Here is a 25,662-nt window from a genome sequence, read left to right as displayed (position 1 = left end):
AGCCCGACGCGGGGCTCGAACTCCCAGACTGCGAGATCGTGACCTGAGCTGAAGTCAGACGCTCAACCGACTGAGCCACCCAGGCGCCCGCAAATAAAAACATTTTAAATTATGGGCTGTATTTAATGCCTCGCTTCTAGTGAAGAGAATTTAGTAGAGGTGATGGGATGTTACTTCTAGATTAGGCGACAAAGAGACTGTAGCTTCTGTCCTGGGTATTCTCTCACTTGCATCAGGGAAAGCAAGCTGCCATGTTGCCAGCTACTCTCCGGAGAGGCCCATGTGACAAAGGACCGAGGGAGTCCTCAGGCCAACACCCAGCAAGGTCCAAGAGCCCAAGAGGAACTGAATCCTGTCAACGATCACATGTGTGAGTTCGGAAGCAAATCTGCCTCCAGTAGACGAGACTGTAGCCCCTGCCGACACCCCGGTTGCTGTCTTATGAGAAAACAAGCCAGAGGCACCCGGTTTGACCACGCCCAGATTCCTGACCTGCGGAAACTTTGAGAGAACAAATGTGTCTTGTTTTGAAGCGTTACGTGTTGGGAGTAATCTGTCGTGCAGCCACACGTAATTTACACGGCCACTATCACCACCACCTCTTATCACCACCATCACCATCATTATCCCCATCGCTACCGCCATCTTCAAACTCACAACATCAACATCGCCACCGTCGCTACCAACACCAGCACGCTCTCAAACTCACCGCCATACCTACCACTACAGCTACCAGAGCTATTGCCACCATCCGCCCCCCAAATGTGGATTCTATCGTGAGCGCCACCCCCACAATCATCACCTCCCGCTATAAATGCTTTCCTGACACCCAGTATGTACCAGACTCTATGCAAGCCCCAAGGTTACAAAGAGATAGGAGACACAGTCTAAGGCCCTCAGAGCATCATTTAGGGACTCTCTTGTGGGACCAGGACACATTCATGAAAGGTGAATAGTAAGTCAAGAAAGTCTGTCCTTATTGCCACTTTGCACGGTAGCAAGACTTCATGGAGGCCTCAAAGGATGGGTGAGATCTGGATAGGCAGAGTGGGGAGGGGAGGATATGAATGAGCCTGATGTATCAGATGGAAAATAAAGTGAGGAGATCTGGCCAGAGGGGAGGACCAGGCAGGGGGGCGGGGTAGTGGCAAATGAAGTGGGAACCAGAAGAGAAGCACATGAAAGTATAATGCATTTGTGCAGGGCTCTACACTCTCCAAAGCACTCTCTGTGCTCCTCGGTTGAGTAGTATAATCCACTTAAAGAATCACCCAGGTTCCCATCTCAGCCAAGGGACCCAGGCCTGGGATGGAAGCCTCGTACCTTCTGCTCCAACAGGAGGCAGCACCGAGTGCTGTGGTCCAACTTGAGTCATAGTTCCTTGCAGCATACGACTAGGGCAAGTTATCCAACCTCATGTTGGTTATACCTCCTTCTTGGGCTGTTGTAGAGACCAGAAAGCATAAGAAAAACACTGCAGGTGTTTCCAGGCAGCCTGGAAGTGGATGTGAATTCCATCCTGTAGGCTCTCTGCACCCTCTGCTGCCTAAGGTCAAGGGTCAGTCAAGGGAACACCTTGACTATTCACCCAGGATCGGGGCAGAAGTTGCCTCATTTGCATCCATTGCACAACTCCAGGGGGCAGCACTCCCTGTACACATGAGGGTAGGAGGTTGGAAAGAGACACTATTGACCAGTTGCTTCTAAAACACCTGTCTCTTCAGAATGTCTTTCAGAATTGGTCCAGGAGAGTTGACTCCTCAGTTCAGGTCTGTTTGACAAAACAAAAACAAAAACAAAAACAAAAAACCCTCATCTGCCTTTTCCAGAGAAACTACTCCCTCTACTCACAGGGGGGAGTAGGACTCAGAGCCGAGATCCTAGGGCTGGAAAGAACCCTCTGGAGCTTCTGGATGAAGGTTGGGTCCATCCTTCAGCTAGGGAACCTATGGCAAATCCCCATGAAACAAGACAATGCTATGTCAAACTTGTTTACAGCTTTCTTATCCGAGGCTTTGTTGACACCAGCCACAACCCTAGGACATAGATAGGCCTTATTATTTGCTTCATCCCTGCTTTATGGATGGGGATGGGAGCTCAGAGAGGTGAAGCGATGATACCCAAGGCCACTGAAGTGGTGAGTGGCCGAGCTGACCTCAGGATGCCAAATGGCACGTTGTCCCCCAACCCACACCGCCCCAGGCTCAGAGACGCTCAGTGACTTGCATGAAGTCCCTGGCTTAGATGCAGCAGGGGGGTTAAAACCCAGGCCTCCTCTCCAGCCCCTAGAGCAGTGTTCTTTCTGCTCCATCACCCTGTGCTGGGTAGAAAAACTGCTGTGGGGAAACACAAGTTTGGCAGTGGGAAGGGAGAAATGATGGGAGGGTTGGGGGTGGAGCTGTAACCCTGCGGGTGACTGCGGAGGATGGGGTCGATAAGGAGATGGGAGGGCTGGGACTCCAGGGTCCCTAGTTGGCTGGGGCTGGGACCAGCCCTCCCCACTCCATCAGGCCTGAGGCTGCATTCTGCCAGTGTTCCTCCGCCGAGACCCCTGGAGAGCCCGAAATCAAATATTCCTCTTCCCCTGTTCAGGCAGCCTTATTGCCATTGACAGCAAATGTATTGCTCTAATCTTTTCTCATTTTGCCAAGATGGGCTCCGTTCTGACCTCCCTCCCAGCCTCAAAGGCTTCACAGAGGTGGGAGGGATGCAGTGAGGTGGGAGGGAGGTACAGGGGCTGGGCTGTAAATGGGGCAACTGCAATGATCCCAGATTTGGTATGGCCTTGTCTCTAGAAGGCTGTAAGACTTGAAAATTGGGAGATCTCTGGGTCAAACCCATGACTGAAGGTTCCCCTGTGAAAGCAGATGGGAAAGGTTTGGTGGGCAATGAGGAAACAGGCCGTAGGGGCCCCAGGGAAGCATATTTCTGCAGAGCAGATAGGCCTGGTGTGTGTGTGTGTGTGTGTGTGTGTGTGTGTGTGTGTGTGTTGCAGCCAAAATTCTAAGCTTGGGAGGTGGTCCTGTTGAGATGGGGGAAGGCAGGGTGTGCCCACCCTCTCCAGAATGGCTGGCTTGCCCCGCCTGTCCTTCTGTCCACTCTGCTGCCCAGAGAAGACTTGCCAACATGAATGCCCTTTCCGGTTGCCTCTCCTTCTGGTCTTCTCTGCTTAGAAGAACACTCAGGCTTGGCAAATCTCAGATAGGCACCGTGGAAGGCCTAGAGGTGTGGGAGGGCAGAAGGAACAGGCTCGGGAGACACTCAGCCTGGGGGTCAGGGCTGGTACCCCGAGCCCAGGCAAATAGGGAGAGAGGCCGTGTAGAGCACAGTGGTTGTGGGAAGGAATTTGCTGCTTAGAGCCAGCAGGGGTACATAAGAGAGGAACAGCAGATGAGTGGAGCTTGGCCAAGTAGGAGAAAGGGGTGGCCCATCTAGAGCAAGAATGAGGCATTAAGGGGTGAGGGTCCAGTGTTCTGGACTAAGGGGGCTGGAGGCTCCGGGTCCTTCTTCATTTGTTCTTTTTATTTTTTTTAAGTTTATTTATTTAGAGAGAGACAGAGAATGCAAGTGGGGGCGGGGCACAAAGGGAAGGAGAGACAGAGAATCCCAAGCAGGCTCTGTGCTGACAGTGGAGTCCAATACAGGGCTCGAACTCACGAATCGTGAGATCATGACCTGAGCCAAAATCAAGAGACGGCACTTAACTGACTGAGCCACTCAGGCACCCCGTCTTCCATTTGTTCTGCTAAGATCAAGCCTGAGAGAGAGAGAGCTCGTCCTAGGGTGGTACAGAGTCTCTGTGTCCCATCATTGTGAGCACTTGTCTGTGTGTACCTTCAGGTTGGGTTGGAAAGTCTTCTGGATCCTGACAGTTTGAGTTTCAGCCTCTGAGGGTTGTGTGTGGGAGCTCAATTCCCTCTTTAAGTTTCTCTGGCCCTTGCCAGGAAGAAATTTCTGACTGGAGAGGCTGAGCTGGGTCAGAGCCCTGCCCAGGGTTCAGCAGGGTTGGAGTGGGGTGGGATGGGGGGGTTGGTGAGAGAGTGGAGGGAGAACGCTGGCCTCTCCTGTCCTCCCTTCTGGCCTTGAGTTGCTGCCTCCTATTGTCAAGCAATAATTATTCCCTTTTGATACAGAACTCCCTGCCTGAACTGACCTGCCTGCTCTTCTCTGATTGTCCCCAACTCTACCTTCAGAAAGGCTTCCCTACCTCCCCAGGTCTTCATCAGTTCCCTGCATTCCTGAGGTGTGGCCATCCGGGCCTTGTTCTGTACCTTTTCTTCCCTCAGTCACTTCCCCTTGCCCGAGGATAGCTGAGGTGGAATGTGAGGCCTATCCTATGTGGGAGGCTAGGAGCTGCAGCTCAAGGTCCAACCAGACGGGTAATTACCTCTCACTACCACAGGTGTCTGCACAGTGCTGAGTGGCCTGGGACACAGGATACCGTCCTCTCTGGGTCCCTTACCTCCCCTGCCTGTGGAGATACATCTCTCTTACAGAACCTTATGTGTAACAGGTCTCAGTGTGGTCTACAGACCCAGGACTGGAACCTTGGTCCCACCCTGTCCTAGTTTGGAACTGTCCTCTGGCCCATGGGCCTCAGTTTCCACATCGTGTGGGGCTGCAGCGCCCCCTGGTGGTCTAAAGCCCAATCTCCAGCGCAGCTGCGTAGGATGGTAGTTGCAAGGACCTTCAGAGGATATTTAGACCGGAGGTTTCCCAACTTTTCATTCCAAAAAAATTTCTCCACGATCCTGACATGCTGACGGTTGTACTTTTTTAAAGTAAACTCTATGCCTCATGTGGAGCTCAAACTCACAACTCCGAGATCAAGAACTGCATGCTCTACAGACCGAGCCAGCCAGGCACCCACAATTACACAGTTATCCTTCCCCCGGCAATTACACAGTTCCACACAGACAGGGTCCTCAGAGTCTTCATGGAGCCAGAGGCTGAATCTCCTGTGATCGCTCTACAGTTTGGGGGCCACAGATTGAAACCAGTCCTTATGTCCTAGATGACGAGACAAGCTAAAAGGAAGAGATCTGTTTAAATCCACGTTTAAACCCCCTAGTGAGGGGTTGCTCTGGAATTCGCATTTAGGGTAGAGATTTGCCACACAGAGTGCCGGTATCAGTTCTACAGGGGCCTACGTAGGGAGGAAGTTGCAGGCAGAGGGTTAGGGGGAAGTGAGAGAACAGGACCATCTCCAAGAGGTGCAGAGAGCCCCCGCCCTGTCTTCTTACCATTCAGATTCAGGTAACACACACCTAGAGGAGCTGCAAGAGGGACCCAAGGGAAGGAGGTGGCACAAGAACAAACGAAGGGCAAAGTGGGGAGGAGCAGCCTGGTCTGCTTTGAGCCCTTTCCTCTATTTACCCAAGCTGCACAGACTCTAGATGAGTCATTTAACTTCTCTACGACTCAGCTTTCTCATCTGTGAAATGGGAGGGAATTAGTAGTTGAGCATCCCCCTCTCTGTGGGGATAATGCCTCTCTTATCGCCCCCCCCCCCCGGGATTGTTGGGAGGATCTAATGAAATGTGTGCGGAAGTTCTGGGTAAATAACGAAGTGATCAGGGAATGGAACTTTGCATCTATAATTTCCTTTTTTTAAAAAAGTGTATTTATTTATTTTGAGAGAGAGAGAGAGAGAGAGAGAGAGAGAGAGAGAGAGAGAGAATGAGCAGGGGAGGGGCAGAGAGAGAGAAAGGGAATCCCAAGCAGGCTCTGCACTGTCAGTGTGTAGCCGAATGCAGGGCTCAAACTCATGAACCATGAGATGATTGACCTGAGCTGAAATCAAGAGTCGGATGCTTAACTGAGTCACCCAGGCACCCCTGTAATTTCCTTTTTAATCATCAGATCAACCCTGTGAAGTAGGTTCCATTATTCTCATTTAACATTGGAGATAACAGAAATCGAAGAGAGAGGGAGAGGGCCCAGATTTGACTCGCAGTCTGACTACTGAGAACTAGTTCTTGGCTTGACTTTTAGGGTTCACCGTTAGTAGAATTGGTATTGCTATGATTTACATAAATTTCTGGTCTTTTTAAAGAACCAGGTACTTCCCTCTCCTATTCAATCGCTATTCTAGAGCAGTGGTTCTCAAAGTGTGGTCCCCAAACCAGTAGCACTGTGTTTTAACAAGAACTTTGGAAGGGATTCTAATGCATATTAACATTTGAGAACCCCTGGTATAGAGCAGGGACCTACTGAAGGTCAGGCATGTTGTCAGAGATGGGACAAAGTGGGATTGAATGAGCCGTGGTCTCTGTTTTTAAAGAGACTGGAATCTGGTGGAGTCGAGTTCAGTACAATAACTACATCCCGCCCCTAAGCAAGGTTCCTGGATGCTTAGAAGAGGCAGCGGTGTGTTTCCAAAGGGGCCTTGCTTCTATTATAGTCTGATTTAGTTCAACACTTGATTCATTGTGAGAGGGTGATTCCTGGGCATGAAGCGGGGAAACCATGGACTTGGGAAGATTTGTTTTTGTTTTGTTTTGATGAGTTGTCCAGACAGGAAGACAAGGAGACACAAAAAAATAATAACTGATACTTATGGAGCACTAAGTATGCACCAGGCAACGTGCTGAGAGTGCAAACACTGTTTCATTGAATCCTTTCAACAGCGCTTTATACTATCATTCTCATCCCAGTTTAATTGATAGGGAAATAGAGGCACAGAGAAGTCCAGTCGCCCATCACATAAATTGTAAGTGATGGAAGTAGACTTTGAACCAGGGCCAGTATAACCCCAGAGCTCACCCATTTAACCGCTATACTTCGCTGCTTCTTTTAGAGAAACAGGAAGTAAGGCCTGTCATTTGCTCAGAAACCTTCAATGGCTCACTAGTGCCTGGAGGATCAAATTGAACTTAATTTGGCATGGTTTCCAAGGTCCCTCACACTGTGATGTCAAAGTTCTTTTCAGTTTCACCCCTCCTCACCAATCAAGATCCTTGCTTTTCAGCCACACTGGATCAACTTCTCCATTTTCTCTGAACACTTCCTGACCACGTCACTTCCTACTCCCTTCCCCGTTGGGATCCTATGCATCCTTCAAAGCTCAGCTCAAATGCCTCTTCTTCCAGGCAGACCTTCCTGATCCTCAGCCAGAAGTGGGGCTGGCTCTCCCTGAACCCCAGAACACAATCCCAACCTCTGGACTCCGCCCTCTTTATACCCCACTGGACCCCACCTCCGTGCTTAGAAACACTGCCTGGAACGCGAAAGTGCTCACATCACGGTTTAATTGACAAGAATTCTCGAATGGAGGTAGGGAGTGGGACCTCTAGAGATGGAGATCAAAGGACAAGGAACCGAGAGGCAGAAACCGGGACGAAGCGAAAGGGTGAAGACGAACATCGGAGTGTGATTAGACGGACCGCAGCCAGGGGCCGGCTCTCCGCCCCACCCCCACCCCCCAACTCCCCGCCCCGCCGCGCCAGGCTTCTCCGGCCGCCTGGTGACCCACGGTGACAGTAGCTCTGTTGCGACTTCTGGGCCGGCGGCCCGGCCCTGCAGAGGTGGGGAGCGGGGGCGGCGGGGCGCGGGCGCGCTCCGGCGGTCACCCGAGTCCTCGCCATTAGCATAAATCCCATTAGCGGCTCCCGGCGCGAGGCGGCGGCGCGGCCGGCGGGGGTGGCGGGGGAGCAGGCTCAGGTGACCGCCCTCCCCCTCGGGCTGGGAGGGCGGCAGTCCCGGTGCTCACGCGTCCTCCGACGGCGCGTTAGGAGGCAGAGGACCTTTTACAGCCATTACCTCGCTGGCACCGCGGAACCACCCGGGCGAGTGAGACTCCGGAAGCAGGAGATTCAATAACCAAGCCCAGATCTCGCCTCTAATAAGTGGCAGGGCCGGGAATCAAACCCATGCTTTCTGGCACCAGCTTTCACGCTTTTCCCATAACAGGTGCAGTGTCTCCCTAACCAGAAAGCTATAGTTTGGGAAGAAAGGGGGTTAAGAACCACCCTCCCTCCCTGCCCCGCCCCCCACTCTCTCTCACCTTTTCTGTGCCTTCTTCTCACCCGGCTGGTGCAGCAGGAAAAGGGGCTTAAGTGGAACGGGGGTGGCGGGGGTGGGGGGTATGGTGGTGGTGCCTTGGGTGGTGGGAGGTGTAGGCGGGCAGTGTCTCCAACCCTAATGGCTACCACCATCCCACTGAACTCACTTCTGCTCACTCAGATGCCTGTTAGAGCTGCAAAATCAAGAATATAGCAGTAAATTAGAGGAGTACCATCTCTTGTTCTCTGGGAGTTTATAGTCTAGTAGGGAAGATGGGGAATATTTCCTGAGCACCTGCTGTGTGCCAGGGACTATGCTAGGTGCTTTACATGATACCTCATTTATTCCTCTAAACAACTCTGCATAGGTACTATTATGATTTCCATTTATAGATGAGTGAGCAAAGGCACAGATGACCTGTGAAAGGCCATATAACCAGTAACTAGAAGAATCAGGAAGATGTACACATGTATGGTGTACATGTATGAAAGGGGGGTGGAACAGGGTGCTAGGGGAACTTCTAGCAAATGCATGGCTCCAGGCCTCAGAGACCTTCCCGAAACAGGCAAATCTCTCTCTCTCTCTCTCTCCCTTTTTAAGTTTATTTATTTTTGAGAGAGAGAGAGAGAGAGAGAGAGAGAGAGAAAGGGGAAGCATGAGCTGGGGAGAGGCAGACAGAGAAAGAGAGGGAGACATAGAATCCGATGCAGTCTCCAGGCTCTGAGCTGTCAGCACAGAGCCCGATGCCATGAACCATGAGATCATGACCTGAGCCGAAGTCAGAGGCTCAACCGACTGAGCCACCCGGGTGCCCCTGAAACAGGCAAAACTCTTAAGCTGCCCTTGAAGGGTGAGTAGAACTTAGCCAGGTGAAAAGGCAGTGAGGATGTGGAGGAAAAAGTGCAAATAAGTTCTAGAAGTGTCCAGAAGTGCAGCTCCAGGGGCCAGCCGGGCCAGGTTAGGGCCAGGTTAGGGGAGTCTTGGTAGGGATTTTGGTCTTTACTGAGGAGGAAGTTGAAGTCATTAATGATTTTAAACGAGACAGAGACATGATGACAGTTGCGTTTTTTAAAAAATGTTTATTTATTTATTTTGAGAAAGAGCGCGAGTGGTGGAGGGCCAGAGAGAGAATCCCAAGCAGGCTCTGTGCTGTCAGCACAGAGCCCGACTCGGGGCTCGAACCCCTAAACCGTGAGATCATGACCTGAGTGGAAACCAAGAGTCAAATGCTTAACTGACTGAGCCACCCACGTGCCCCTAGAGTTGCATTTTTAAAAGATCGCTCAGGGTGTAAAGAATGTAAGTGAGGGGTAAACAATTTCATTGGTGGCTAGGACTACTGAATTAGACTCGGGCGGTGACGGTAGGAAGGAGAAAAGTGTGCGCACACAAGAGATACTTAAGAGTTGCGCTCAGTAATTGGATAAGGGATGAAAGGGAGAGGGAGAAGCTGAATCATTTTACGCCCCCCTTCTCTTTTTCCAATCATTAGGTCCAATCATTTAATAAATGCACTTCATTTCATGAATATCTTTCCCATCTGTCCCTCCTTTCCATCCCTACTGCCACTGGCCTAATTCAGCTCATGTCTTCTCTCCCTAATGATACAGGAGGAGTCTTTGTACCTTCAGATTTTTCCCTCTCCAGACAATCCTCCAAGCCAGCTGAGCATATGACCCATGTAAAATGCAAACCTAGTCAAAGTCAGTCTGAGCCCCATTGTCTTGTCATTGTGTCTATTTCAGGACAAAGTCCAATCCCTTCTTAGTCTGGTCGCTACATATTTTGCTAGCTGCTTCATCCCCTCCTCAGGCTAAAGCTGCCTAAGAAGGCATCACGCCCACTGAACCCCCATCACCTGCGTGTTGAGGGAAATGTTCCTTCACAGCCCTAAACCTCCATAAATTGTTTGCTTGTGTATTTATTAAATATACACATGATTCATTCCTGAGAGGTCACAGGATCCTCCCATTGCTAGGAATGTGCCACCCCCTTCTATCTGGTAAATTCCTATTCACGTTTCAAGTACTAGCTCAGATATTAAGTCTCTGTAGGCTTTCCTAACACTCCCACTCCCCAGGTAGGATTAACTGCTTCCTTTTCTGTACTTCTAAAGCACTTCACACACATTGTGCCCTCATACTTCTCGTATGATAGATATCTAAGGTGGCACAAACTAATGCAATCATTGAGTGCTCCTGACTTTAAAGGGTTGTGAGGAGGATTAAGTGGGAAAATACATGTACAGCCAATATTTCCTTTCTTCATACCTTCCTTAATAATATTCATAACAGGGGCACCTGGGTAGCTCCGTCAGTTGAGGGTCCGACTTTGGCTCAGGTCATGATCTCACAGTTTGTGAGTTCAAGCCCCACGTCGGGCTCTGTGCTGACAGCTCAGAGCCTGAAGCCTGCTTTGGATTTTGTGTCTCCCTCTCTCTCTGCCCCTCCTCTGCTCATGCTTTGTTACTCTGTCTCTCAACAATAAATAAACATTAAAAAAATAAAAACAAAATAACATTCATAACAATCTAGTATTACAGCTTACAAAGTTTAAACTTTGATAGTGTTCCACACACTCTCATTTGATCTGGGAATAAACATGTGAGATAGGGATAGTACTATTATTTCCTTATATATTGTTTTAAAGTTTATTGGGGCACCTGGGTGACTCAGTTGGTTAAGCATCTGACTTTCACTCAGGTCATGATTTCCTGGTTCATGAGTTGGAGCCCGGCAGCAGGCTTTCTGCTGTCATAAATAGTGGAGCCTGCTTCAGATCCTCCGTCCTCTTCTCTCTGCCCCTCCCCTGCTTGCACACTCTCTCAAAAAGAAACATTTTTTAAAAAGAGAGAGTGTGAGTGCATGCACTTGTGTGAGAGCACAGGAGGGGCAGAGAGAGAGAGAGAGAGAGAGAGAGAATCCCAAGCAGTCTCTGTGCCAATAGCACAGAGGCCAACGTGGCCTCTGAACCTGTGAGATCATGACCTGAGCCGAAATCAAGAGTCGGTGGCTTAACCCATTGAGCCACCAGGTGCCCAGGGGTTATACTATTATTTTTGTTTTATAGTTGGAGAACATGAAGTACCGAAGGGTTAAAAAGTGATAATGCAACCGGTTCTGTGGTATGCCTACTGCACAAAAGGGTTCCAAAGGTATTTGTTCAAATGGAATCAAGTTTTCTGGTTATAAAACCTGTGTGACCTTTCCATTAAACCACACTGCTTTTTGTATGTGTTAGCCAGTAGTTTTTCAAATTGTGGGTAGCCATTCAATACTGAATAATAAATTCAATGACATAGAGACAACCAACATGGAGGCAGGGATAAAGGGAGAATAGAAAAGTTCAGAGTACATTACATTGTAGTAAGGATAAGCAGATCTCTGTGATATTTGGTTATAATGTAAAATTATTTCACACTGTGAGTCTGCATGAAAAAATATGAAAGCTCTGTGCTTAGCACAATTCCAAGTTCTAAATGACCATTTATTAAATGGAATTATAGTACTTTTAATTTGCATTTATTCCCCCCCCCCCCCCAGCTGTTTCTTCCATTCTTGGCTACTGGAAAGCAGAGATCATATCATCTTTATTTTTCCAAGTCCTAGTAGAGCGCTTGTTATGAATTAGGCGCACTCAATAAATATGTGCCAAGTGAAACCCTGGATGAACGTATCAATGAATGAAGGCATCATATAGCTCAATAAATATGGTTACAAATGACTGTTCTACCTTCTTCCGGAATTCTTCCAATTCAACTGCGAGACGCGACACTGCTCAATTGATAATTTCCAAAAGCTCTAGTTCCCTGCTTGGGGAAAACAGAGAGGCTAACCATACTCTGCACTCACAGAGTGTCACTTGCCTTTAGTCAACACGGTCTCCAGAATGGCTTCAGGAATCGGCTCCGAAGGAAAAAAAAAAATCCCTAAAACCAATCAACGCCCCCGCCCCCTGTTGACCTTAGTAAAAATGGCTGCCTTTGGCGTCTTCCTGGCAGCATGCGCATGCTCAGTCCTGGCCCCTCCCCCACCCCGTGGCGCTGAGGCGTGCGTCGCAGCGTAGAGGAATAAATTTCTCTGTGATTGGTTGGTGCAGGATTTCAAACCCGAGCCGGAGGCGCGTTGCTGCTCTGCCGTTGGATAAGGTGCGGAGGGAAGTGGAAGGCGGGCCAGGTGGGGGCCAGGCGGAACCGGCCAGGTGGGCGCTAGGGGCTGCGAGAGCAAGTGCGTCTGACTCTCTGGGTTTGTGGTAGGAGAGCGTCTGGGGTGGTGAGCCATGGCCACCGCGGGGGTGGGGGAGAAGGCCGGCACCTACGGCCCCTCCTCTGAGGGTCTCCACCGGCCGGGGGAGGCAGTGGCCCGAAGGGGCGGTGGCTGGGAGTGGAGGGTTTCTTTCTCGCCGCTGTGTTTTGCGGAAAGCCGGGGACGTCTTTTTGAGGTGATGGCTTGAACTGGGCAGGAACCACCCCCCAAAGAAGTGACTTTCACTTAAATACAGAGTTTGGGAGTGGGTGGGGTAATACTCCCATTCTCTTCGGAGGAGCATGGGTTTTGGGAAGGGAGGAAGCCCTGGTATTTGAGAGGCTGGGGTGGCTTGAAGCGGAGACCCTCTTCCTTGTGGGCTGCGTGTTATCTAGGTAGGTGGGCGGAGGCAATGACATCTTGCCCGTCCCATCCTAATTAGGAACAACGAGGCCTTACTTTTGCAATTTCACGTACATTTCTCTTCGCTGGAACTCGTTCGTAGGCAGAAGGAGTGTTTAGCGACGCGGGGTGGGTGAGAAGATAAGCCTTTTTTTTTTTTTCCCCTTTTTTAAAGGAAGTGTCCTTATCATTCTCTTGAGTGTGTGGGTGAGCTTTTCGACTTCTTGAAAGTGTTGAGAAGGCGCTTTTCCTATAGCTTAATCATTCACGTGTTTATTCAGTGCATAATATAAGTACAAGACAATCTTATTTAGTCTTAAAGGAGCTTGCATTTTATATGGGGCGATAGAACTTAAAAAGATAAACTGTGGTGAATCTAGTAGGCCTCTACACTATACATTAGTATAGCCCTTTTAGAAGATATTTTGGCAATATTTATCAAGAGCTATAAGAGGTTTTTTACCCTGCGATATAGTCATCCCAGCCTTGGAAAATATTCTAAGGAATACAGCCACCTGAAGAAAAAAAATGTTCACAGCAATGTTCATTCATTCAGTGAATATATATTAGTTATTTGCCAACTGTCAGGCACTATTGGGGGCACCAGGGACTCAGCAATGAACAAAACAGACAAAAATCTGTGCCTTCTTTGAACTTAAACTACTGGGGAGACAAACAATTAAATAAGTTAATATATACATATGTTAGATGGAGATAAGTGCTTTGGAGGAAAACAAAGCAGAGGTGTTGGAGGGATAGGTTACAGTTGAAAATTGGGTAAAGACCTCACTGAGAAAATGGCATTTGAATAAATCCTTGCAGGAGGTGAGGGTGTAACCATGCAAGGGATTACAGGTAGATGTAACAGAAAAACGAAATTACATGAATACCCAAAGAAGAGAATGGTTAAATAATTGCTAATCAACTTTTTGTAACTTAATGGAAACATGAAAGAGGAGAGCAAAACACAAAATTCTATCAATCTATGATTGCAATATTATGAAATATGAGTATATAATGGACAAAGATTAGATAAGGAGATGCTTGTAATTGTTTAGGGTGATGAGGTTTTAGCTTCATTATTAAAAAAACATTGTTTTGAACTTAGAAAATTTACAGTATGATGCAGTGTTTTATATCTGCCAAATGAATGTTAGAAATAATAAAGAGACAATTTTGGACTGAAATTGTTAGGGAATGCTTTAGTGAAATTGGTAAGACTTACACTAGACCTTGAAGAATGAAACTGCAGAATGGGAAGAATGTACAGAATCAGAAAAAAAAAAAAGAAAAGAAAACTTAGTATCTTAAACTGGTAATAATTTTCTAAGAAATAATTCAACTCATCTCTTTATTTTAGTCTTCATTCATGTTGGACTGAGAACATTCTGTTTACTCTTTCTGCAATTGATTTGCTCTTAAGAACATTTGGTTTCAAGATATTCCTTCTGCCTGGCAGTTGTGTAGAGGCTTCTGATATAGTGAAGCAGAAGCTGGACATTTGGGAAGAGGAATTGCTCTGAAATGCTTTCATATGAAAGAATCTTACAGTATTGAGACTGTCTTAGGGAATGGTTTTCTTTGGCAGGGGAGAACCTGTATTACTGAATTCTTGAGAATTTCCAGGTTTAGTAATGTTCCTGAGATGTTTTTCATTAAAACTCTTTCCTGGAAAACTCAGACAACCTTCTATTGCTTTGTCTTACAATATTTAACACCCTTGATGCATCTAAAATGTGATGTATGGGTCTCTTAATAATGTTGTTTCTAGGAGGAAGAAGAGGATAGAGACTTTTCCCAGGATACTCTGCAGTTAAGATCTATAATAGTCTGTTATTCTGAAGGACGATGTCTGTCTCTTGGCTGGGTGATTGAAATTAAATTGGGGACTCAAAGCAATCACATCAAGCTGAGACTCTTTTCTGGTGATGTGAAATTGCTCCCTTAGGGATACTCACAGATTGGGAATCTGTAACATAGTGACTTCTCCACCTCTGGGGCTTCTCATCAATAACAGCTGAGATTCTCTAGCACCTTTTTGTTTAAGTGCTCCACAAACTGATTTCCTTGCTACACACAGGGATCATTTCAGCTTTCCCAAAAGGCAGCTGCCTCTGTAGTGAAAAGTGACAGCTGTTTTACAGCTGCAAAGCAATGTAGTACAATATGACTTTGTTTTTGTTTCCTTTCACATTAGTGTATCTCCTAGCTATGGAGCTAAATAATAAAGGGAGAGAAATAAAGGAGTATTCATGTGGGTGAAAATGTGACCCGGCAGGAAAATGAAGACCATTTTTAATTGACATTGAATAGGATGAGTGAATTTTAGCTTTTTGAGTTACAATTTGGCTGAGATATCAGAGTTAGTACTGATGCAGAAAGATATTTTTGTCATCTATAAATAACTCCTGAGTGTCACTTCTATAGAACGTTAATAAAAATACATAGTCCCCTAGCATATAAAGAGAAGAGGATTATATTTTGCTAGTGCTGTTTTTGGATTACCCTAAGTAAACCTGTGTTAGAGGAAAAACTATTCTCATATGCTACAAGCCTCATGTAAAACAGCTTGCTAAAGAGCCTAGACCTGGTCAGATTTTTGCTATCTTCTCCATTCTTCTTGGTCTGGGTTCCAGCTATGATTTGGTAATCACTGTGGTAGGATGTAAATGACAACTATCAGACCAAAACAAAAAACGTCATACTCACTATAATACCGTATATCTTATTTTATTTTAAGTTTATTTATTTATTTTAAAAGAGAGTGAGAGTGAGCAGGGGAGGGGCAGAGGGAGGGAGTGAGGGAGAGAGAGAGCATCCCAAGCAGGTTCTGTGCTGTCAGGGCAGAGCCATACATGGGGCTTGAACTCACAAACCTTGAGATCACGACTTGAGCTGAAATCCAGAGTGGGATGCTTAACTGACTGAGTCACCCAGGCACCCTTCTAATATCCTATATTTTAATAGTAAGGTTCAGTTTATACACTATAAAACTTCTACCTGCATGAATTGGTGATATTTTGAGAGGTAAATGGAGCACTATTACTGTTCCCAATTATAGATGAATCTCAGAATTTGACTTACCCAAGGTAATACTAGTAAATAGAAGAACTAAAACTTGATCCCAGGGCTTCTGTACAAACAACCCCTTTTTTAAACCGTTTTTTCAGTTTTCATCTATATTACACATTGATGTTGAGGTAGAATGGAAATTCTTTTGACAGTAGAATCAAGGGTGTGTGTGTGTGTTCTCTGATTTTCATTTAGCAAATATTAATTGATTGATTGAACTCTATGCCCAATGTGGGGCTCACACTCATAATCTCGAGATCCAAGAGCCACAACTCTACCGACTAATACAGCCAGGTGCCCTTATCAAATATTTATTTTTAAATATTGAGTGTGTGTGTAGTACAGTAGTGCCAAAGGTAAGGTTTCTTCTTACATGTATAGTCTACCCAGGACATAGGGTAGAAACATGGTAAAGTTTTTTGTTTTTCTTAGAGAGAGACCAAGTGTGAATGGGGGAGGGGCAGAGAGAGAGAGAGGACAACACAGAATCTGAAGCAGGCTCCAGGCTCTGAGCTGTCCGCTCAGAGCCCAACATGGGGCTCAAATGATGCTTAACCAACTGAGCCACCCAGGTGCCCCAAAACATGGTAAAGTTAAATTAGAGCGCAAGGGGTGTGTGTGTGTGTGTGTGTGTGTGTGTGTGTGTGTGTGTGTGTGTCTGAATGCCAACACACAGCAGTGGGGGATAGGTCAGTTGAAATGAGTGATGATGGCCTGCCAGTGATGGGGGGATGGGTATAAAACACATGAGAGAAGAGTCCACAGATGTTAGAGGGGAGTAACAAGGGTGATTCTGGGGTTTGGAACTGAGTGAATGATAAAAATAAGGAAATGAAAATTGGGAGTCGGTAGGGTAGTTGAGTGGATAGAGTAGTTGCTAATAATATGTATGGGGGGAAGGATAGAACAAATTCTCAGAATCAGGCTACACCTCCAGGGCATCCCAAGCAAATTGAGAGTTACAGAACTGGAGTTAGGAGAGAGGCTGTGTTCAGAAGCAGGTGATTGTCTGGAGAGCTATAGTGACTAACATGGGATAGCTTGAGAAGTTCTAGAGACTGGAGGATTGAATTTTAGGGAATGTCTGGTGTTGAGAGGGAAGAACAGAAAACAATTTATAAGTTCTTCATAAAACTCTAAATCTGGAGACTCTGACAGTCTGGCAGTTAAGGGTTACCTCTTTGTTTTATAGCAGAGCACTGGGAGTTCAGTTAAACAGTGATCTCCTGGGTACCAGGCAGCATGTGTGGAGAATAATGTAGGTCCAGGTAGTTGTAAGAGGTAACACTGTGATCAGGAGATATCCCTGGTAGGTTGTTTGTGTCTTTAGTCTTTTTAGGAATCGGGTTGTGTTTTCAAGAGAGTACCTCCACAACCCTCACTCACTCTAGTGAGTGGTATTCATAAAGAACATAGGCAAGAATAGTGGGCTAGAGGAACCTGAGAAAATGTGAGGATTTCTTTTAAAGGGAAGAAAGGATCAGGTTATTGTATTGTCATTTAGAACATCAAACCTTCTGATTTTTTTTTTGAAACCAGTTTTTAATACTCTAGTTGCATTGTGAAATTTTCCTTTTCTGCGTTCTTGGGCAGATAGTTTTCCTATGTACCGAATTCACGGTCTTAAGGTCTCAGAATACATAGATTAAGTGCTGAGATGACAGAAATCAATGCCCTACGTTAAAACTGATCAGTCTCTTCCCATTTTTACAGGGGCCAAAGGAAATCATCATTTGAATAAGCTACCGAATGCCCTGCTCCTGCCCTGTAGCATTTGGGTATATATGCCTATTTTGTCATATTGTTAACTCATGGGCATCTTCAGGACTTCCAGACTCTTTCTGTCAGTTTTAATGCTATTCTTTTAGTTTTGTTCTTACTTTAGAGAGATTTTTGTAATAAATTTGTTAGTCTGGTTGCTTAGCAGCTTGCTGTGATTATGTAGCTTGGAACAGACACGTTGCCATTTGAAAATCTTGGTTTCCGGCCCTGATTCAGGTATATGTTGCCTCTAAGCTTAGAACTGAACTGAAAGCTTTTTGGCTACTAGAGCAATCATCCTATGAGTACAAATGAATAATTAACATTTAATAGAAAATATCTTTATGTTTATCTATTCCTTTATCCTTTGTGGATTTTTTTTTTTTTTTACACCCTGTTCAACCCTCCTAGCTTACAGTACAATCTTATATACATTGTAAAATCACTAAACCTTCATAAAAGAGTTGTTAAAATTTTATTTAGATGCGTCAAATAAGGACCTGTACTAGAATGTAGAAGGGGTGATTTGGAGAAACATAAGAATCCTTTAATGGTATTTCTGAGGACGTTCAATTTTCAAATGAAATTTATTTTTTAATTCATTTCCTTGATAATTTTTGTGACATCCAGTTGATGTCTTTTTTTTTTTTTTTCTTGACTGTTAAATGAAGATCTTATTTCCTCAAAGTGTTTCCAGTTAAAGTCTATTCAGAACAGAACTGCCTGTAAGGACACTCCTTTTTAATGTAATATCAGCAGGTCTTTGGGGAGGGGGGGGGAATATGAAGCCTGAAATTTGCTATACAGAATACAGTAGCAAATGATTTTTTTCCTTTGCCCTTCTAACTGTGAAGGTGGTGTATTGTCTCCTTGATGCCAGAACGTGGTACAACATAATCCTTTGCCTATACTTAGTATAAATTTATTAGACATAGTCCCTGCACACAGTCCAGAGAGCCCTGCATTACAGAAATAATTCTTGTGCTGCTGAGCTGGCGATTTCCTCACTTAATCACTCGTGTGACGTCATCTGTGCCGTTGGTAGGAAATGTGCTGACCATGTCCTGCATTTTAAAAGGCAGTTGCAACAGGGGTACTAGCTAAAAGTGAAATAAAAAATAAACCTTTTAAGTTACATTGAAGGTCTTCACAGTCCAGAAGGATTAAAGTGGCAAAAGCATTATATTAATCAGTAGACTGAGAACCACATTTTATAGTTGGTCACCTAGTAATCAACTGACATGCTTGTCCCTAACTGCTTTCCTCAGAGCTCCAGAATGATTGCAGAGTGGGGGGAAAGAAGTAGGCAGGAAGGGAGGTGTTATATTCGGAGGTCTGAAATGCTTTTCTGATTTTCAAATGAGTGTTAAAAACATTCCAGCTTTGTTTTTATAATAAAGATTGTACAAAACACCAATTGTTGGCTTGAGATCCTTATAATGGTAGCTACAAATGGAAGAGTCCAGATGTTAGTCCCTGATGGCTGTTGCATTGCTACTGAATCTTTTGTCTGGGGGAGAAGGTAGGACCCCTAATGTATATTTGATTTCTTGGCAGAAAGATGGATACGACGATGCTGAATTTGCGGAATCTGTTTGAGCAGCTTGTACGCCGGGTGGAGATTCTCAGTGAAGGAAATGAACTCCGTAAGTCATTCTGAGTTGGCCTGTGTGGAGAGGAAAAGCAGATTTCAAATCTGAGTTTTCTGCAAAGCTGAAGTGTGTTCCAGTCTTAAAATTGTCTTTCATTTGGGTTTCCTAAAAAGAAAGTGATGGTCACTTATCCATGGTCAAAGCTTAATGGACACTCATTCTAACCGGTCACTTTTTTCTGATAGCTGTTCTTAAATGTGTTCACGCAGACTTCTTTCATTATCAAGATTCTCTTTCCATTGAATAGTTGGCATTAGTTGCCAATTTCATTTTCATACCAAGAACTGGGCAGAATCTGAAGGTCCAAGGATTTTTTTTTTTTTTTTAGTAGTTATCTTTATTTTTTACCCTGGGCTTTTTTCCCCTGTGTGATGTAAAACATTTTCAATTGAAGAGGAGAAAAATGTCATAATTTCTTTTTGAAGATGGGACTGTTCATTTGCTTTCACCTATTTCATGTATTTGATTCTTAGTAATAAAGGATTGAAATTGGGTAGAGAGCTGGGGAGAAAAAGGAGGTGGTGATAGAATAGTGGGCTGGGAAGTAGATTAGTGAGAAAGGAGGTAGGGCTGACGGCCCTGACTAAAGTGATCTAAGGAAATTATTTTTATCAGCTTTTCTTTGGGTTGCCATCCTCTCCTGTTTCAGATTTTCATTAATACCTAATTTAGTAAGTGTTGCTCTTAAGTCAGCCTCACTGGTATAAAAGTAATGTAAGAACTGCGTCTTCAACTTTTTTTTTTTTTTTTTAATCTTCACAGTGCTTAGTATGGTGTCTTGCTTATGCCATTCAGCATTTTCTTTAATTTGATGTTTTTAATAGCTCTTATCCACTTACAGGCCTTTTAAGACAATATTCTATTTTCTCTCTCTTAATAGCTGTTCCATAGCTCTATCATCTGATACCAGCTCAGTAACCATGATGGCATACTAATTAGGCTTCTCTTTGAGGTTATATCATCTCAGAAGATGGATTACTTTGGAGTCTAGTGGGGAAGAGTATTGAATAAGAGATCTTCAAATTCAGGCTCATTCAAATATTTAGTGAAAACCTAAAACAGCTTTTAGTACATGTTGAGTTGAGGAAAAGGGATGACTGGCTGAGTGGCTTCATGGACAAAAGTAGGGTTTGAGTGGAACCTTAGATGTAGGGTGAGATCCCAGCAGACAGATGAAAGAGGGCATTTACGTGGAGGCAAGTGGGTTCAGGGTTTGAGGGGAGTAGGAGTAGAGGAATGGGATCCCAGCGGAACTTTTGGAAGATTACCCAAGCAGAGGTGGAGGCTGGGAGACCGATGAGGGCACAGTTGCCATAGCTCAGGAAAGAGGCAGGAGAAGCCCTAACTGGAATGGTGTTTGTTTGTTTGTTTGTTTGTTTTTTAAATGTTTATTTATTTTTGAGAGAGAGGGAGCACGAGTGGGGGAGGAGCAGAGAGAGAGGGAGACACAGAATCAGAAGCAGGCTCCAGGCTCTGAGCTGTCAGCACAGAGCCCGACGCAGGGCTCGAACTCACAAACCGTGAGATCATGACCTGAGCCGAAGCCGGATGCTCAACTGACTAAGCCACCCAGTCGCCCCTGGAATGGTGTTTGTGACGTAAAGATGGAAATAAGGGGAAAGGGGTAGAAGAGACTGTGGTAATAAGATCTCTAGGAGGAGGCAGCTGATAGGATGTGGGGGCAGAGGGAGGAATCTGAGGTTTAGAATCTCAATAACTAGTGCTGGCTTTTAACTGTTATTTTTGTGTCTGTTTCTCCATCTGTAAAATAGGAATTCAAATGTCTTTATCTTCTTTGTGGGAGTGCTATGAGCATTTGGGGGATAAAACGAGATACCAGTTGTGAAAATACTTTGGAAGTAATTATGCCAAAAAAAAAAAAGATATTTATTTTTACAGGTATCTTTGTTTTATAAACACATTTTTATCTTCCCATTGATTACTGTTATAGAATAGAGGTATGTTTTTCCTCCCTCTCCAGATCCTTAACTCAGAACGTTGGCTTTTGAGGAAATAGAGTGGTTTCGTGTTTTCTAGACTCTAGAATCTTCTTTCTTTCTTTCTTTCTTTCTTTCTTTTTTTTTTTTTTTAATGTTTATTTATTTTGAGAGAGGGCACACGCACATTTGCAAGCAGGGAGAGGAGAGAGAGAGAGTTCCAAGCAGGCTCCGCGCTGTCAGCACAGAGCCCAATACGGAGTCGGATGAAATCAAGAGTTGGATGCTTAACCATCTAAGCTACCCGTGTTTCCCTTAGAATCTCCTTTCTGCAACCACCTAAGTCTGTCCTCTTCTTTGATCCTAGGAATTCCTCCTATGACTAAGTATCCAGACTCCTTATTCTTGTCTTTCATCATAGTAACTTCATTCTTCTCTCTCCTTTTGTATAGTTTGTTTTTTTTTTTAAAGCTAAGTCCTAGATTCCTGAAATATCAGAGTGAAGGTTAATATTTAAATAAAATGACTTTAATAGCCTAGGTATTTTGTTATCTTTGTTTTCCCTAGTGTACATGATTTTTATTTTATCATGAGCTGCCTGAAATTTTTTGAGGTCATTGGTGTGTAAATTAGGAATAAATATAATTAATATTTATCAGGTGCCTGTTGTGTGCTAACACAATGCTGGGTTTGTGCTATGCTATATATTAGGTGATATTACAGTGTGTATGACATGACCTGTCTTCAAGAAGATTATGGTATTTAAGTTTCAGAGACAGGTTTCTTATGAAACAGAAGATAAAACAAGTATTAAAATATATGCTTCTGGGAAGTATAGAAAAAAGTAATGTGGAGCAAACAGATTAGGAAAGGATTCATGGAACAGATGGGACTAGAAGAATGGATACATAAAGAAGAGTGTAGGTAGGGCATTCTGTTTGGAGTACATAGCTTGATCATGAGAGAAGGCAGAAATGAGCATGGGTCTGTTCTGGGAGCAGGGACAAGAAAGAGTAATGTGTAACGGTGGGAGGTAAGTTTGAATAGATGGTGAGGTGGGCTTGGATGCCTGGAGTTTAAATTTGGTCTGGGGTCACCTCCTCGGTGGCTCAGTCAGTTACGCGGTGGCTCAGTCAGTTAAGCGTTTGACTCTTGAGGTTGAGCCCGCATTGGGCTCTGCACTGACAGTGCGGAGCCTGCTTGTGATTCTCTCTCTCCCTCCCTCTCTCTCTGTCCCCTTCCCTGCTTGCACTCTCTTTCTCTCTCAAAATAAATAAACATTTCACAAATAAATAAATAAATTTGATCTGAGCAGCAATTCTTCATTTATCTGTTCAATGAATAAAGTGGCTACTGTGCACTATAAGGCATTGGAAATAAAAGAGACACAGGGCCCTTGCCCTTAAGAAGCTCAGAGAGTAGGGGGAAAAGCAAAGGGAAGAGCCTGTGCAAGGCCCCAGGAGGAGTGAGCTGAGAGAACGAGATCTGTGGGACTGTTTTAATCTATTAAACTATAAACCAAATTCTGTTTGTGTGTGTGTGTGTGTGTGTGTGTTTAATTAAAGATTATCCTCAATTTTTTTTTAAGTTTGTTTATTTTGAGAGAGGGGAGCAGAGAGGGAGAGAAAGAGAATCCCAAGCAGGCTCTGCATCACAGGCATGGAGCCCAATGTGGGGCTTGAACTCGTGAGATCATGACGTGAGCCAAAATCAGATGCTTAACCTACTGAGCCACCCAATCACCCCAATCCTCAATTTGTTTTAAGGAATTCTCCTTTCTCTTACCGCCTTTCTGATAGATGCATTTCATAGTTTAATATATACATAACTTTTTAGAGGAGCTAATTTGAATTTAATCTTTTGTACATGTAGTTCATGACGGGGCTGACATTAATTTGCATTGTGATTCACAAACTGACCAAAAAATGCCATTTTTTAAAAATGTTTGTTACTTTTAAAAAAAAAATTTTTTTTTTCAACATTTATTTATTTTTGGGACAGAGAGAGACAGAGCATGAACGGGCGAGGGGCAGAGAGAGAGAGAGACACAGAATCGGAAACAGGCTCCAGGCTCTGAGCCATCAGCCCAGAGCCCGACGCGGGGCTCGAACTCACGGACCGTGAGATTGTGACCTGGCTGAAGTCGGACGCTCAACCGACTGCGCCACCCAGGCGCCCCTGTTTGTTACTTTTTTAGAGAGAGAGTGAGCACGTGTGTGAGCCAGGGAGGGGCAGAGAGAGAGGGCGGACAGGATCCAAGGCAGGCTCTGTGCTGACTACAGAGATCCTGATGTGGTGTTTGAACTCACAAACCGTGAGATCATGGCCTGAGCTATGTCAGACACTTAACCGACTGAGCCATCCAGGCGTCCCCAAAATTCCATGTTTGTTGATCTCCAACATCAAAATTTTTCCTGATCTGTGATGTAAAGTGCCTTTTTTTTTTTTTTTTTTAAGTTTACTTACTTTTGAGAGAGAGAGAGAGAGACAGAGTGTGAGCAGGGAAGGGACAGAGAGAGAGGGAGACACAGAATCCGAAGCAGGCTCCAGGCTCTGAGCTGTTAGCACAGAGCCTGATGCAGGACTCGAACTCACAAACTCTGCGATCTTGACCCGAGCCACAGTTGGATGCTTAACTGACTGAGCTACCCAGGTGCTCCCCCCCTCTTTTTTTTTAATTTTAGAGAGATGGTGTGAGCAGGGGAGAGGGGCAGAGGGAGAGAGAGAGAGAAAGAGCAAGAATCTTAAATAGGCTCCACACTGAGTGGAGCCTGGTATAGGGCTCGATCCCACGACCCTGAGCCGAAATCAAGAGTCAGATGCTCACCTGACTGAGCCACCCAGTGGCTCAGTGCCACCCATGTCCCTAACATGCCATTTTGACCCATTCTAGCAAACTTAGTTCATTCATAACAGAATTGTATGTAAGTAGTATCGTAGATACACAGATGTTCTGATTTTGGTCTAACATAAATCAAGTTGCACTAATGATTTAGTCCTTTGTACGATTAATATAGGAATTCTTCCCTTGAAATGTACTTATACTTTATTTGGTTTGAGTTCCTTTGTCCAATTTGGTTGGACCTATAATATATGCCAATTAACAATGAATAGGGATTAAAACTCCAATTTAACAAGACTTAACCAAGGAGGAGTATCCTAAAGAACAAACAAACCAGCACAATTAGGTCCAATGGAAATCTTTCCTCAAAATTGTTTTTCAATTCACTAAATATTTGAGTGTGTGTGCAGCACTGTATTTAGAAATATTTAATTGACCTCAATGTGGAGCTAGAAAGATTTTGGATGTATAGTTGAAAAGTGTGTTTCTTGTTCTTTATTTCTTGATATTGAAGTGCTATTACATACATCAGAAAAGTACACAAATCGTAAAGTGTACCACTTGATGAATTGCCAGAGTGAATGTGGCTGAGAGCGAGCTCTTTAAAAAAGTTTTGTGAGTCTACATTGTTGAAATAAATATGCAAAAGGAAATATTGTTTGTTTTCTTTTTCTTTCTTTTTCTTTATTTTTTTAATGTTCATTTTTGTGAGAGAGAGCACAAGCGGGGGAGGGGCGGAGAGGGAGACAGGATCTGAAGCGGGGGATGCTCCAAGCTGATAGTAGAGAGCCCGATGTGGGGCTCCAACCCACAAACCGTGAGATTATGACCCAGGCTGAAGTAAGACGCTCAATTGACTCAGCCACCCAGGTGCCCCTTCTTTTATTATTTTTTTAAATGTTTATTTATTTTGAGAGAGAGAGGGAGAGTGTACAGAGCCCAACGTGAAGCTCAATCTCACAGGACCATGAGATCATGACCGGAGCTGAAATTAAGAGTTGGATGCTTAACTGATGGAGCCACCTAGGTGCCCCTCTTTTTCTTTAAATTCAGGAGGAAAAAACATAGTAATGTGTTCTAAACTGTTAACAAAACCAGCATACCATTTAAAGCTATATGTAGATACATATTTGTGTGTGTGTGTGTGTATCTTTGATATTTGCATTGTCTAAGATAACTAGGTCATAATACCCTGTTCTGCTAAAACCTGTTGTTATAAACTGAAGTGTCCTTATGTGTAAGACTTGCTTTTTCTAGATTGAATTGACATCCTAGTTTGTAGGTATGAAATTTAGTCAAATTATTAAAACTGCTTTAAAAGGGCACTGTATTCATGTTTCTGTGCTCTTAGGTTAAATTCAAATAGGAAAAATGCCCTTACTACCCAAGAATCTGCTAGCTTTGTGTGCCTGTGGCCTAGTTTCAACTGTAAACTGGGTTAGTTTGACCAGCAGCAGATGTACACCTTGGGAACTTCCTCCATGACTGTGGTGGGGAGTGATGCCTAGAGATAGATTGAAGGTAACTGGAAAATAGGAAGGCAGTGTTGAATAGTCTTTGCCAAATAGCAGGTGGCAAGTGTGAATGCACCAGGTTTATCCTGCTTTGAGGCACTGCCTTGGAAGTGATGCTCTCTCTGCAGACATTTGAGGAGAGTCCACATTCTGCCATCAGTGACTCACCCTAAGTTACTATGATCTGTTCTTACTGTGTCTTTCCCACATAAATGTTTGCATACCCTTCAGGGC

General features: G+C 44.7%; 2 protein-coding genes across 9 annotated transcripts in view; one reads left to right on the top strand and one right to left on the bottom strand.

The window, feature by feature from the left end:
* ASIC1 (acid sensing ion channel subunit 1) overlaps positions 1–11,836 on the bottom strand; it is a 47,886-nt gene extending 36,050 nt beyond the window's left edge. Inside the window, exons 1-2 of the mRNA XM_047865888.1 lie at positions 11,737–11,836; positions 8,006–8,197 (exon numbers count right to left, since the gene is read on the bottom strand). The gene's annotated coding sequence lies outside the window, so the exon portion shown is untranslated. The remainder of the gene's footprint in view (positions 1–8,005; positions 8,198–11,736) is intronic.
* Positions 11,837–12,098: 262 nt separating this feature from the next.
* The window catches only part of RACGAP1 (Rac GTPase activating protein 1), a 28,479-nt gene continuing 14,915 nt past the window's right edge, over positions 12,099–25,662 (top strand). Inside the window, exons 1-3 of one of the 8 annotated variants that reach the window (XM_047868180.1) lie at positions 12,133–12,204; positions 17,436–17,500; positions 19,041–19,129. In XM_047868180.1, coding sequence (XP_047724136.1) covers positions 17,472–17,500; positions 19,041–19,129 — 118 coding nt within the window. In that variant the 5' untranslated portion in view covers positions 12,133–12,204; positions 17,436–17,471. Of the gene's footprint in view, positions 12,231–17,435; positions 17,501–19,040; positions 19,130–25,662 lie in introns of those variants that run through there. The other 7 variants (XM_047868181.1, XM_047868182.1, XM_047868184.1 and 4 more) reach the window with 7 other exon arrangements.

Source organism: Prionailurus viverrinus, chromosome B4, assembly GCF_022837055.1.
Source record: "Prionailurus viverrinus isolate Anna chromosome B4, UM_Priviv_1.0, whole genome shotgun sequence".
Classification (NCBI taxonomy): Eukaryota; Metazoa; Chordata; class Mammalia; order Carnivora; family Felidae; genus Prionailurus; species Prionailurus viverrinus.
The sequence above is the reverse complement of the archived record's forward strand: the minus strand, read 5'-3'. Positions and strand labels throughout refer to the sequence as shown.